This window comes from Eleutherodactylus coqui, chromosome 9 (genome assembly GCF_035609145.1).
Source record: "Eleutherodactylus coqui strain aEleCoq1 chromosome 9, aEleCoq1.hap1, whole genome shotgun sequence".
NCBI lineage: Eukaryota > Metazoa > Chordata > Amphibia > Anura > Eleutherodactylidae > Eleutherodactylus > Eleutherodactylus coqui.
The window spans coordinates 89017629-89029634 of NC_089845.1; the positions used below are offsets into that span (position 1 = coordinate 89017629).

Here is a 12006-nt window from a genome sequence, read left to right on the forward strand (position 1 = left end):
GAGAAGGAAGTTAGTACATTATTTAACCTCTTAATGAAGTGGCCACTTTTTTTCTATTTTCCCCATTTCTTTTTTTCCTCCCACCGTTTAAATCATAACTCCTTTATTTATCCATCGACATCGCTGTATGAGGGCTTGTTTTTGCGGGACGAGTTGTATTTTTCAATGGTGCTATTTAAAGTACCATATAATGTGCTAAAAAACTTTTACAAAATTGTAAGTGGAGTAAAAGGGGAAAAAAATGACATTCCGCCATCTTTCAGTGTGATTTGCTTCTACAGCGCACAAACTGCAACAAAAATGACCTGATAACTTTATTCTATGGGTCAGTGCGATTTAATACGTTACCAAACTTGTATAGTTTGGGGTTTTTTTTGCTGTAGTACTTGTATTTTTTTCCAAAGACATTCAATTTTTTAAAATAATTTTCTGCTGCATCTTCTGCACACAATAGCTTTTTTTTCTTCCGTCCACGTACTTAAGCAAGGGCTCATTTTTTGCGAGATGTCCTGTAGTTTACGTTAGTTAGCACCAATCCGGAATACATACAACTTTTTGATTGCTTTTTATTGCATTTTTTCTGGGAGACAGGGTGACTGAAAGTGCATTTGTGGCGTTCTTTATATTTTTTTTCGGACTACGTTCACTGTGCGGGGCAAATAGTGCACTACTTTGATAGATCGGACTTTTACGGACACGGCGATACCAAATATCTATTTTTCTTTTATGATTTAGATTTTTTTATTATAGATATGGCAAAAGGAGGGTGATTTAAACTTTTATGACTTTTTTTTTTTTTTTTTTTAAAGTGTGAAAAAGTCATGAAAAAGAAAAATACCTATCACAATTTGGTATTGTCATAATCGTACCGGCCTGTAGAATTACTTTAATACATTATTTATACTGCTCAGAGAATGCAGTGAAAAATAAAAATAAAAAACATGCCAGAATTACAGATTTTGTTAATCTTGCCACTAGAAAAAATGGAATAAAAAGCCATAAAAATTTTACATGTTCCTAAAAATTAGATAAATGAAGAGTAGAGTTCATCCCGCAAAAAACAAGGCCTTCTAGAGCTCTGGCAATGGAAAAATAAAAAGAATACGGCTCTTGGAATGTGGCGAAACAAAAGCAAACCTTTAAGAAAAAAAAATGTTGCAAATGTACAAAAATAGCAAAACATAAAAAAACTGTATAAACTTGGTATCGCCGGAATAATGCTATCTTTTTATTTATTCTGCACGCTGAACGCTGTAAAAATGAAATCGAAAAAACAAATGGCAGAATTTCTTTTTTTCCCCCAATCTCCCTACAAATTTTTTTACAGAAGTTATGCAATACATTATATATACCCAAAAATGATGCCATCAAAAAGTACAACCTGTCCCGCAAAAAACAAGCCCTCATATGGCCTGGTCAATGGAAAAATGAAAAAGTTATGGGTCCAATCATATAAGGTCAATTCAGCCTGACATTCAGGTTTACAGATAAAAAGATCTTTTTAGGTGTCTTCTAATTTAACTGAAGAGTTAACGGCAGGAAGTTACTTAACAATAAATTAGTTACTCTCTATGGGCACATATTTCGATATTGATAAAATATACACAGTACATTATTCCAAATACCAGAATATTATGTAAACTTGTTAATAAGACTGACACACCCATTCAGAATTGTCAGAAAGACTTCATTATATTCCAAATATAGAAATACTAGGGATGACCTACCCTCATTGATTTCAATGACAGCTGTGCCTGCAGTTACAAGCGCCAGGCGTCGGAGCATCTGCTTCCGCTCTCCCTGTCTATTTGTGACGCTGTCAGCGAACGCCCGATCAGCTGATCGGCCAGGGTCCCGAGCAGGGGAGCTGGCTGATCCAATATTCATGACCTATCATGAGAATAGGTGAGCAATAGTATTTTTCCTGGAAACCCTCTTTAAATCTCAAATTCTGAAGTGTTTATAATCTATAGGTTCATTTGATGTCAAAGACATTGTGTTCCCGCCAAGCACAGAGCCAGCATTCCTGACTGTGCCAGGAAAAAGCTTTGCAGAGCCGTTCTCTTTGGTGCCTGGAAACTGGATAATTACAATTTCTGTAGAAGGAGTTCTTTTGGTAAGTTTGTTGCTTTTACATCACACACATTGCAGTACTGTATAGCAGTGCTCAGCAACTTCTGCACACCAGCTAAACTACAACTCCCAGCATGCCTTGCCAGTTGCACAAGCTGCAAAGCACCTCTAAATAGATGCTAGGCTTAAATCTAATATCTGATATTTGTCAGTGCTTCTAGAATTCTTCAATAGACAGCTTGCAACTCACCACAATGTTTCTCTGTGTGATTAGTGTGTGATGACTAGTTCAGTTATAGTGAATCCCATGCTTTCATCATAATGTCATTTTAGGGCCAATACTCAGTGTTGATTAATTTAATATTTATAGCAGTCATAACTTCATTTTGCTGTCACAAACCTTCAAATCCACTAGGAGGCGCTTTGCCCCCCCAAAAGTACAGTAAACACTCACTACTCACAAATATGCAATGTCCATTCAGCAAAGATTCATGCACTTGTAAATACACATACGCTCATGTGTATCTGGTATTGCCATGTTCGTAATGACCCAAAAAAGGTAGTACATTAATCTGCATGGTACACGCCATGAAAATTTTTTTTTTTTTAAAAACGGGTGAAATCAGCTAATTTTGCTTATCTCACCCTACAATAAACAGAATAGAAAGCAAGCAAAATGTCGTATGGATCAACAAAAGGTTGAAAAAGAACAGCTCATCCCGAAAATGGATGCCCCAACACAGCACCTTTGACAAAAAAAAAGTGTTAAGGGTCTTTGAATGCAGCTATAAAAGAAACACTTTTTTTTTTTTTTAAATGTGAAAAAGTTGCAAAATAAAAACCTATATTAATTTGGTATTGACATAATCGTACTAGCCTGCGGAATTAATTTTACAAGTTTGTACTGCACAGTCAACACCATTAAAAATAAAACTATAAAACATGCCAGAGTTGCAGATTTTTTTAATCTTGCCTCTAGAATAAAAAGCAATCAATATGTTATATGTTCCCAAAAATTGGATAAATGAAGCCCGCAAAAAACAAGCCCTCATTGTGCTCCGATAATTGAGACATAAACATGCAATCCCCCTACGAGAATTAAACGTTATACAACACATTACATGCTCCTAAAAATGTTATTAAAAAATGCAATTTTTTCCGCAAAAAGCAAACCCTCATATGGCTTTGTCAATGGAAAAAAGTTATGGCTGTAGGACTGCGACAATGAAAAAAACTGAAAAACTAGTTGGTCATTAAGGCCCAAACAGGCATTGCCCATAAGGCGTTAATATACTTTATTACCAAAACGCAACTACAATATTGATTTTATTAACCGTCCTGTTCAGTCTTCTAGAATGATTTCCCAGCATGGTGACCACATCTACAATGACAAATAGTACAATGCTGTACATCTTGAGAAATAAAAGCAGGACTTATCTAAGAAGATACAGCACAGCTCTATTCAGCTTTTATATTAGTTCTATCAGTTGATGCAAAATAACGGATTTGTGAATGATATGACAGAGGATACACATGTAATCGAATTCCCTTGTAGGATTACCTTGTGCTGCTGCCCAGTGATTACTATGAAGCCTCCATTCTACAGCTGAGTGTTACACAGCCGTGTGACTACAGTGGACCCGTGGGGGCAAAGTAAGTCTAGGACTGCAATCATCTTCTACTGTACTATGAAGTGCATCTGACCTGATGATACTTCTTCTGATCACCACGGTGTAAACTGTGACCACAGAGAATGGACCTCGTGGAGCACTATAGTTTTATTCTATAATTAAATAGGAATTTATTTTCTTGTATCGGCCTTCTCATCCCAGCAAAATGTCAGTTTGTAAATGACGATTTCAGATTACTTGTTAAGCACTCTTTCAGTGAAAACAATCTTCGATCCTTGCCTGCAGTGATTTTTTGGAGTATGTTCTATTGACGCTCAGCCATTTGAGCTGCAGATCACTCCTTCTCCCCAGTTTACTGTCTGCCATGTTACAGGGGAGCATTAGGGACCTTTCATACGGGAGGAATATTTGCACAACATGCAGCAGAATTTACTGTCCTGAAAACTCCACACCGAACTCTATATGCCTGAGTGCAGATTTGGATGCAAAGTTGCTACCAGAATTCTGCCATTTTCAGTTCTGCATCAAAAGGCACACATACTCCATGTGGATTTTGGTTTGGAATTTTCCACATGGCAGCAAATTCCACAGCGGTGTTGCAGAAATATTTCACCCATGTGAAGGACCCCTTTCCGTGGGAATGCAGCCTGATCTACAAGTCTCCTAGTTCACATTGCACATGGTACTCCTCCAGAACTGCTAGAACTTTCATATGGTCACACTCTGAAGGGGCTGCCTGCTTGTAACAGTGCAGAGCCGGCCATAAAAAAAAAAGAAGTAAGATATTCATCTGATATTAGCTTTACCTCTATCAATCCCCTCCTGCAGATATAGCTATCTTCTCCTTTACCTCTATATCATTAGCAATATATATACATATATATATCTACTCCTGCATCAATTGAACAACAAAATACGGTGTCTGGGCTCCAGATATAGAGAGCTAATACAATGTAAATGCAAATCTAGGAAAGAGTGGACTTAAAGCCCATTTACACACAGATAATCTTTCAAAGGATTGAAAGATCAGTAATCGTTTTGCATAAAGTACTAATAGGCACTAATTGTTATTAGTACTTTATCAGCTTCATTTACATGCAAATGAGCTTCTGGGAGCTGTTGCAGAACTCAGCAGAAGTTCGGAGCTCTCTAATTAGCTCCATTGTATCAGCCAGGGGGCTGCTAAGAGAAAACAATGTAATCTCTAGCTGCCCGTGAAGAATTCAGCACCATGGACAGCAGAAGATGGGCATATTTAGACAGGATTCTCATTCAAAAGATGGCTTTTGAGCGAATTTTGAGCGATAATCGTTGTGTCTAAATAGGCCTTTACTTGTCTGGTGTGGAGTCTGTCAACAGGCACACCATGAAGGTCCACTTCAGCTTGTTGTAATCACTTAGGTGAAAATCCCAATTAGGAGAGCAGCAGGGAGAGCAGTGGGGAAATGGTTGGTTACAAATCCCCCCAGTTAAGTAAGTGCTAATCATTTTTTGACTTCAATATACACTTGTGTACAGGTGCACTTGTAGCGCAAGGAAGCTAAAACTTTTTTCTACTTCCCATACTCCTGCAGCAAGAAACTTCTTGTCTAGCTGAAATTAGGGGGGAAGTAAAGGGCTGCAGTAATTCAAAGCGTTCTTTTACTTTGTCCTAGCCTTCAAAAAAATGGAGATTTGAAACTTATTGGGGTTGTACATTAAGTGTGCAGCCTCTAAGAAGACCATTCTAAACTTTACCTAGGATGGGTTTATGAGACCTGAGAGGGAGGGGTAGGAGGCAGAGCCAATTCTACACTCTTTGTACCTGTCAGGTATTGTGTCAGTCAGCCTGACGGGAACAAACGGTGTGGTATTAGCCTCCACTGCACCCACAAGTCCATCCCATCCCGCTTTCCCCTCAGGACTCATCAACCCGTCTTGGTTATATTCTAGGACAGGTTTCTTAGCAGCTACACAGATTGCAGCCATGTTTTTTTCATTTCCTATGCAACTCTTTTAATTGTGCATGCTATAAAGTTTATCCTAAAAGTATTTTTATGGGAATCACTGGAAGTATACATGAAGTTTTCACCTGTGTGCAGACATAAGTTGCTTTTTACAATCAGATGTGGGGCATCTTCTTACTCAGCTCCTACCAGCACTATGAATGTGTCCAAAAATGGTGAAAGTTGCTGTTCTGTTTAGCTTTTATAATGTAGTATTATTTTATTTCTTTCTTTTGTTGTTTAGCTGCTTAGTTTTTCAGCATTTGCCCTTGGAAAAGTTTACCTGCCTACATGGTACTGAAATGGAGTATTTCAAACAGGAAGGAGACTATCGTCCAATAATTGTTCGACAGCCAAGTTATGGACACCCTCTAATGGCGGCCATTTCTGGAAGACAGGTACAATATGCTTGTTTTGTGGAATCTTTTTCAGGAAGCAGAAAATGGGATCACAGCTCGGTGGGGTTTGTATTTACCGCTATATTCAGAATGAAGCATATGTTCTGCTTTGATGCTGGGGCTTCAGAAATGGTTTCTTAGCATGGACACTTGAAATATAATGGACAACAATGTAGCAAATTGTTTGTACGTTTCACGGCTTTCCATGTACATACAGTATGTGGCTACAAGCCCCTGCATTGTCAGCCAGTCTGAACAGACAGATCGTTATGTCTGGACTGCTTGACAAGAATCCATCTGACAGATAATGCAGCCGAGGATGGATTTCATTGTTCTATCGAGTAATTGTTTTGTCTCCAGAATGTCTGCATACATCAGAGCTAGGCTCTCCAGTACAGTAGTCCGAATGCTGCTGGGTGAGGGGGTAGAAGGGAGTCTGCAAGCAATGGAGAAAGTATTAATGAGGAGTGAGCAAGGGAGAATGTCTCTAAGAAGGTAGAATGGGGGTAAAGTGTTTTGCGGAGCAAACACAGAAAGAAGATTTTGCCGGGCAGAAGAAGGGGAAAGAGTAAGTAGTGACTTCTACGGGGGGCATAGTCTAGCTCTGGAGCAAAATATATCTGCAGCTGCTTGTTCTATTTTGATCCCTTAACATTCTCTTATGCCCCGAGGAGTTTTTTGAGGGAAGACCTGGAAATTTGGACAGTGGCAGCAGAGCTTCACCTCTTGCAGCCTGGAGTGCGGCTGGATCCCAGGGGCTATGCCCTTCCAGTGCAGATCACCCTTGTGACTGCAACTTGTGCTCTGCTGCACCCTGGGCTCAGCCCTTTGGATCTGCTATTGGGACCCAGCTCTTGGACACAGATAGCCATTAGCTCTGCTGCTTTGGTCTTCCCTGGAGCACTTCTTCTATTCTGGACTCAATTCTCCAGACCCCTGACAACATCTGGTTGTACATGCGGCTGCCTTGGAGCATGGTAAGGACCACTTCTCTCATTGCTGTGACCTGTGGAGGTGAATTCCGTCCAGGACCTATTCTTCGTCCTTCATCAGGACTACTGTGCAGGTTTGGCAGGAGGCTTTGTGGGAGGATGAGATGGGCACCATTTTGGGCCAGTGGTAAGAGTCTCCCATCTTCCACTGCTGTGACTACGGCTGTATAAGTTTACAAGTGGGACTACTAGACCCTGCTGAACCCCGTATATTGCTTCAGCAGCCCACAATTTGACAGTTTCTCCTTTGAAATATTCTCCATTTTCATAAAACTGCATTATTAATGTGTATAAGCCTTGTCTTCTGCTACCATCTAGTGGCGGTTTTATGCCACTGCACTGGCATCACTGCATTGTCTCCAAACTACAATAGTGATGTGTTAATAACCAAACTTTCTTTGTGAACTTCTCTGTGATATTATATAAGCTCCAACCTATTGCTATTCCCCCTTTGCTCCCACAGACCCCTGATGGCTCCAACTTAGGAGACCAAACTTACCAGTAAACTGCAGCAGTTTTCATGGCTGAATACTGTGATGGACCATCAACCTACTGTCCCCAATGACCCTCAGGGCTTCTTCCCTGAAGATGTTGCCTCATCTACACCTCCTGTGACCAGCCCGACTATCAGGGATGTTATTAAGACAATAGCGAAGTGTTGCTCCGTCCTTACAGAAAAGATGGATGCCCTGCAGTTGGACTTGGCTTAGGCCTCATGTCCATGGGCGTTTTTTCACTGCATATTACGTATGTGATGCACGGCCACATGATGCGCAATGAATTGAGTCAATGATAGTCAATGGACTTTCATTGATCCATGCCCATAAGCATGTAGACACTGCATGTAGGTACGTGTGAGGAAAAGATCGCAGCATGCTCTATTTCTCAGCGTATCACGGGCGCATCTGGGCGCCGTTGCGCCCGTCTTTCTGCACGAAGAAGACGGCCACACCTGCAGTGCGGACGTTTCTCCGCAGCACCGGGAGAAAGAACAAATGACCGGCAATGGAGCCAGTCCCATGTTCTGTCTTCCGGCGTCATCCGCACCTGTAGTGCGGCCGTCTTTTAGTGCAGGAACACGGGCGGCGATGTGCCCGTGTGACTGAGCCCTAACGCGAACGGCCGGCTTGTGGGTCCACAGTGGGGAACAGGAAGGAATAAAGTATACAAATTAAAGATTTAAGCTCACCGTCCTTTCGGCTATTTATCATAGGCAACAGATTACCTTTAAAAAATTCTTCCTGGTATATTACTGTTTTATACTTGTCTTAGAACCTCCACCTAATGGTCCAGTGTTAGGTGAAGAATCCACGTCTAGTGCATTGATTCTTACTGGCTTGACTATAATAGCAGTAATCACTTTGCCACCCTTGTCCAAGAGGATTCGGAAGGTGCAACTGATCATGTGTGACCACCAGCGCTGGACAAATTAGGTGGATGCTCTCAAGAGAAAGTCAAAGGAACAGCAGGGGGCGCCATAACAAGTATTTAACATTAATATCTAAACACAGGGGCAATTTTTTAAATGATGCCAATTGAAAATATGTTTTGCCTGATCTAACAGTAAATTAATACTTATTCGTAGTACAACCTCTTTAAAACAGTTGGTGGATACATCAATGAAAGGCTTTTTTTCTCATGATTAGTACCCTTTAAACTGCTCCTGCCTGCACCGTAGTGTGTTTGAATTGAGATTATTACACAATATCCTATGAGTAAAATGATCTACCATGTTTATTCCGGCAGGTGGAGTTACATTTTAGTATTAAAGTTCCCCAGCCTGGAGTTTATGCTCTGATCTTTGAATACGCCAATGAAGACGATCAGCAGTATTTTCTGAACGTGATGATAAGAAATGACCCCAGTTCTTCAGGCCGAGTGAACCTGTACAGTTGTAAATACAGGTACAGTAAGAGCCTTCTTCTTTTTGGTGCATGAATGCATTTTCTTCAGCAATTTATTTTATTTTACATACCCATGTGACTCCTGTTTATATGAAGGTGTGTGCCAGCTTGTTCATGACGGGGGATAGGGAAATAACTACTCTTTTCATTGCTTTCCTGAATATTTCATGAGGTTCCATACTTAATCTGGACTTTAATTAAGGACTCATACACATGGCCAAGTTGTGTGCATGAAGGCTGTATGTCAGCGCATGAAGGTTGTACTTTTCCTCACTAGGCAGCAGTATAGTCCCTCTAGGCTCCGGCAAGTGCTGTACATATGGAGATACTCCCCTTCTAGAAGCAATGCTTTAAGGAGAGAACACCTCTGTACAGGTATATTATACCCATACGTAGACTTGCCTTAATTTTTTTTGTCAAATTTGCCTCTGCATACTTCCCAGTAGTTTGGTCATGTTACATCTAGGCTCGTGACTACTTGTATCAAATCTCTCGCCTCAGCAGTAGTAGCGTTGAGGTCAGTGTTTGGCCGCAGCAGTCAAGAACCTACATGGAACATGACCAAACTACCAGGAAGTATGCGGAGGTCAGAGAGGACTGTAGCAGGGGTGGTTGTTGATTTTTTACATTTTTTTCTCAAGTTGGAAGAGCTTGTGCAGATTTTTGCAATTGGAGTTATCTTTTTTTTACAATTCACCCCAAATGCAGCTGTGTTTATATTACTACAATATCTACAGGGGGTGGACAAAAATATGGAAACACCATATGAAAAGCCTTACATTACATGGCATTATAAATCATATTTCAAAAAGACATGTAGAGACCAATTTTAAGTAAAGGTAATATGACACAGATGCTGACGGGCAGAAGTGAACATCTGGTTATTCCATTGGCCAGAGGTTTGAGTCACTCAGCTGCTGTTACCAGCTGGCTCCCAAAACCACCCGGAGCAGGGCAAGAGGTGAAATAAACACAGATTTAACGCAAAAGCTCTAAGCCAAGCAGGGGTCAAAAGGGCAGCTCAGTGCTAACAATTAAAATTCCATGCTTTTCGTACAGTGTTTCCATAATTTTGTACACTCTCTGTGATTTGCTCAACAGAGTGTTGTGGAGGTGCATGCTAGAGCTCAGAATCCAAGATAGCACCCGCTCACTGTGGTGGCAGTGCCCCTGCTGCCAAGTGCGGGCTGCATCCTCCAGGGAAAGTGGAGAGCCGAGCCTTCTGCATTCAGACCTTGTCATGGGCCACATAAAAATGACGTGGCGGGCAGGAATCAGGTCTTGAGTTTGACACTCGTGATGTAGATGGATATCAGCAATGGTCATGTGTGGATCTCACCTATTCTAGTCATTTATCATCTAACTCTGTATGCTGCTCTTATAGATATTTCAAGGTTTGGGGGCAGAATATACAGTCAATGCTAATTGTTCTGTGTATTTTGTATTCCAGCTTCCTCTGCCGGAGTATTGCAGTAGACAGCATGAATCGCATTGCAAAGTTCGAGATGCTTTCTGACTCTGAAATCCATGTGACAGCATCATCAGTCGTCTTCCTACTGGTGAGTTCATTATATACTGTAAACCACCTTAACCTCCATGTGACTGTCGTTTCACACATAGCATCAAAAAAATACTGCATTTTTCCCAGCATTTTCTGACGATTTTTTTTTCCTTTTTCAAAAAAGGACCGCGGCCAGATGTTGGCTGTAGATCAATGAGAAGTAATGAAATGCAGTACAAACACTGCCTTTTTTTGTGGCATTTTTCCTTATTTTTGGTTAGTGGGTTTTTTCCAAAACAGAAAATGTGACAAAAAAAAAGCCACAAATAAAACCAATATGCTAAAAAAAAATCTGCTGTGTAGGCGCAACTCCCAGGAGGTTCCAATAGAGGTACCAGAACAATTGGATGAATATCCAACTTCTCGTTTTATTTAGAATATTACAATTTAAAATCCAGCTAATAAACGTGTTTTCGGGGTAAACCCCTTCATCAGTAGTGCTGGGATGACATGAGCTGGAGCACAGTGGATGTCCAAGAGAGAAATGGATCCCATACCTAAACCGTGCTGCATGCAGCTGCAAAACGAATTTCCATACATGATCTGCCCCTTGGCATAATCTTTGCAAACATGACTCATTTACTGCACTACATGAAAATTTGTCTGTAGCCCCGTAGGCTACTGTCACACTCTCACTGCTTTTTACCGCTAATAGCACGGCGTCTTGAGCCTGTGCTAACCGAGGTACAGCGCTCTTATTGATTTTAATGGGGTTACTCATACCTGCGCTCGAATTCGGTGTTTCTAATGCCGTGATTTTTGAGAGCTGTCTGTTCTGTTTTTGCTTTTATTGAGTTTTTAACGCACCTCCTCACCCAACACAATGATGGGGTGCGTTAAAAAGCGCTGTCAAACTCTGTACAATGTGTTCAAAACGGCCGATTAAAATTACGGTAAAAATGCCACGATTTCGAGCTGTATTTTTGGAACACATGTGTGAGAGTGACCTTAGGCTGTGTTCATGTTTTTTGTTTAACTTTTTAACCGCAATTAAGAAAAACACATTAAAAAAAATTGAATGCAGTATTCAAAGAACACATACGTTTTTAATAAACTGCATACACTATTAAAAACCGCATGTGTTTTGGATGCATTTTTAAATTGTATGTAAGGCCTAATGCACACAGACGTATTTGCACTGTGGGATCCGGCGCTCAGATAGATGAATAGATATATAGATAGAGAGATGAGAGACAGAGTGATAGATAAGATAGATTAGATTGATAGATAAAAGACAAAGCAATCACGCGGCATGCCGGCCATGCGACCAGCCGGGAATGCACTGCATGTGCACTTGTATATGGTGGAGGGCAGCCTCTGGGCCCCCTTAGTGCAGGGGCTGGGTCGCCATTGCGACCCCTGACAGTACGCCTATACATCTATCCCATTATGCATCAGCACAATTATCAAATTTCTTTCTGTCGGAGGGGACAATTTAATTAATATTAGCTCCTATATTCTT

The 12006-nt window shown here is 40.8% G+C and overlaps 1 protein-coding gene across 1 annotated transcript in view; it reads left to right on the plus strand.

Moving 5' to 3' along the window:
* LAMA3 (laminin subunit alpha 3) overlaps positions 1-12006 on the plus strand; it is a 205905-nt gene that overhangs the window by 83028 nt on the left and 110871 nt on the right. Inside the window, exons 23-27 of the mRNA XM_066578034.1 lie at positions 1974-2116; positions 3629-3726; positions 5934-6087; positions 8826-8983; positions 10434-10542. Of these exons, the coding sequence (XP_066434131.1) occupies positions 1974-2116; positions 3629-3726; positions 5934-6087; positions 8826-8983; positions 10434-10542 (662 nt within the window). The remainder of the gene's footprint in view (positions 1-1973; positions 2117-3628; positions 3727-5933; positions 6088-8825; positions 8984-10433; positions 10543-12006) is intronic.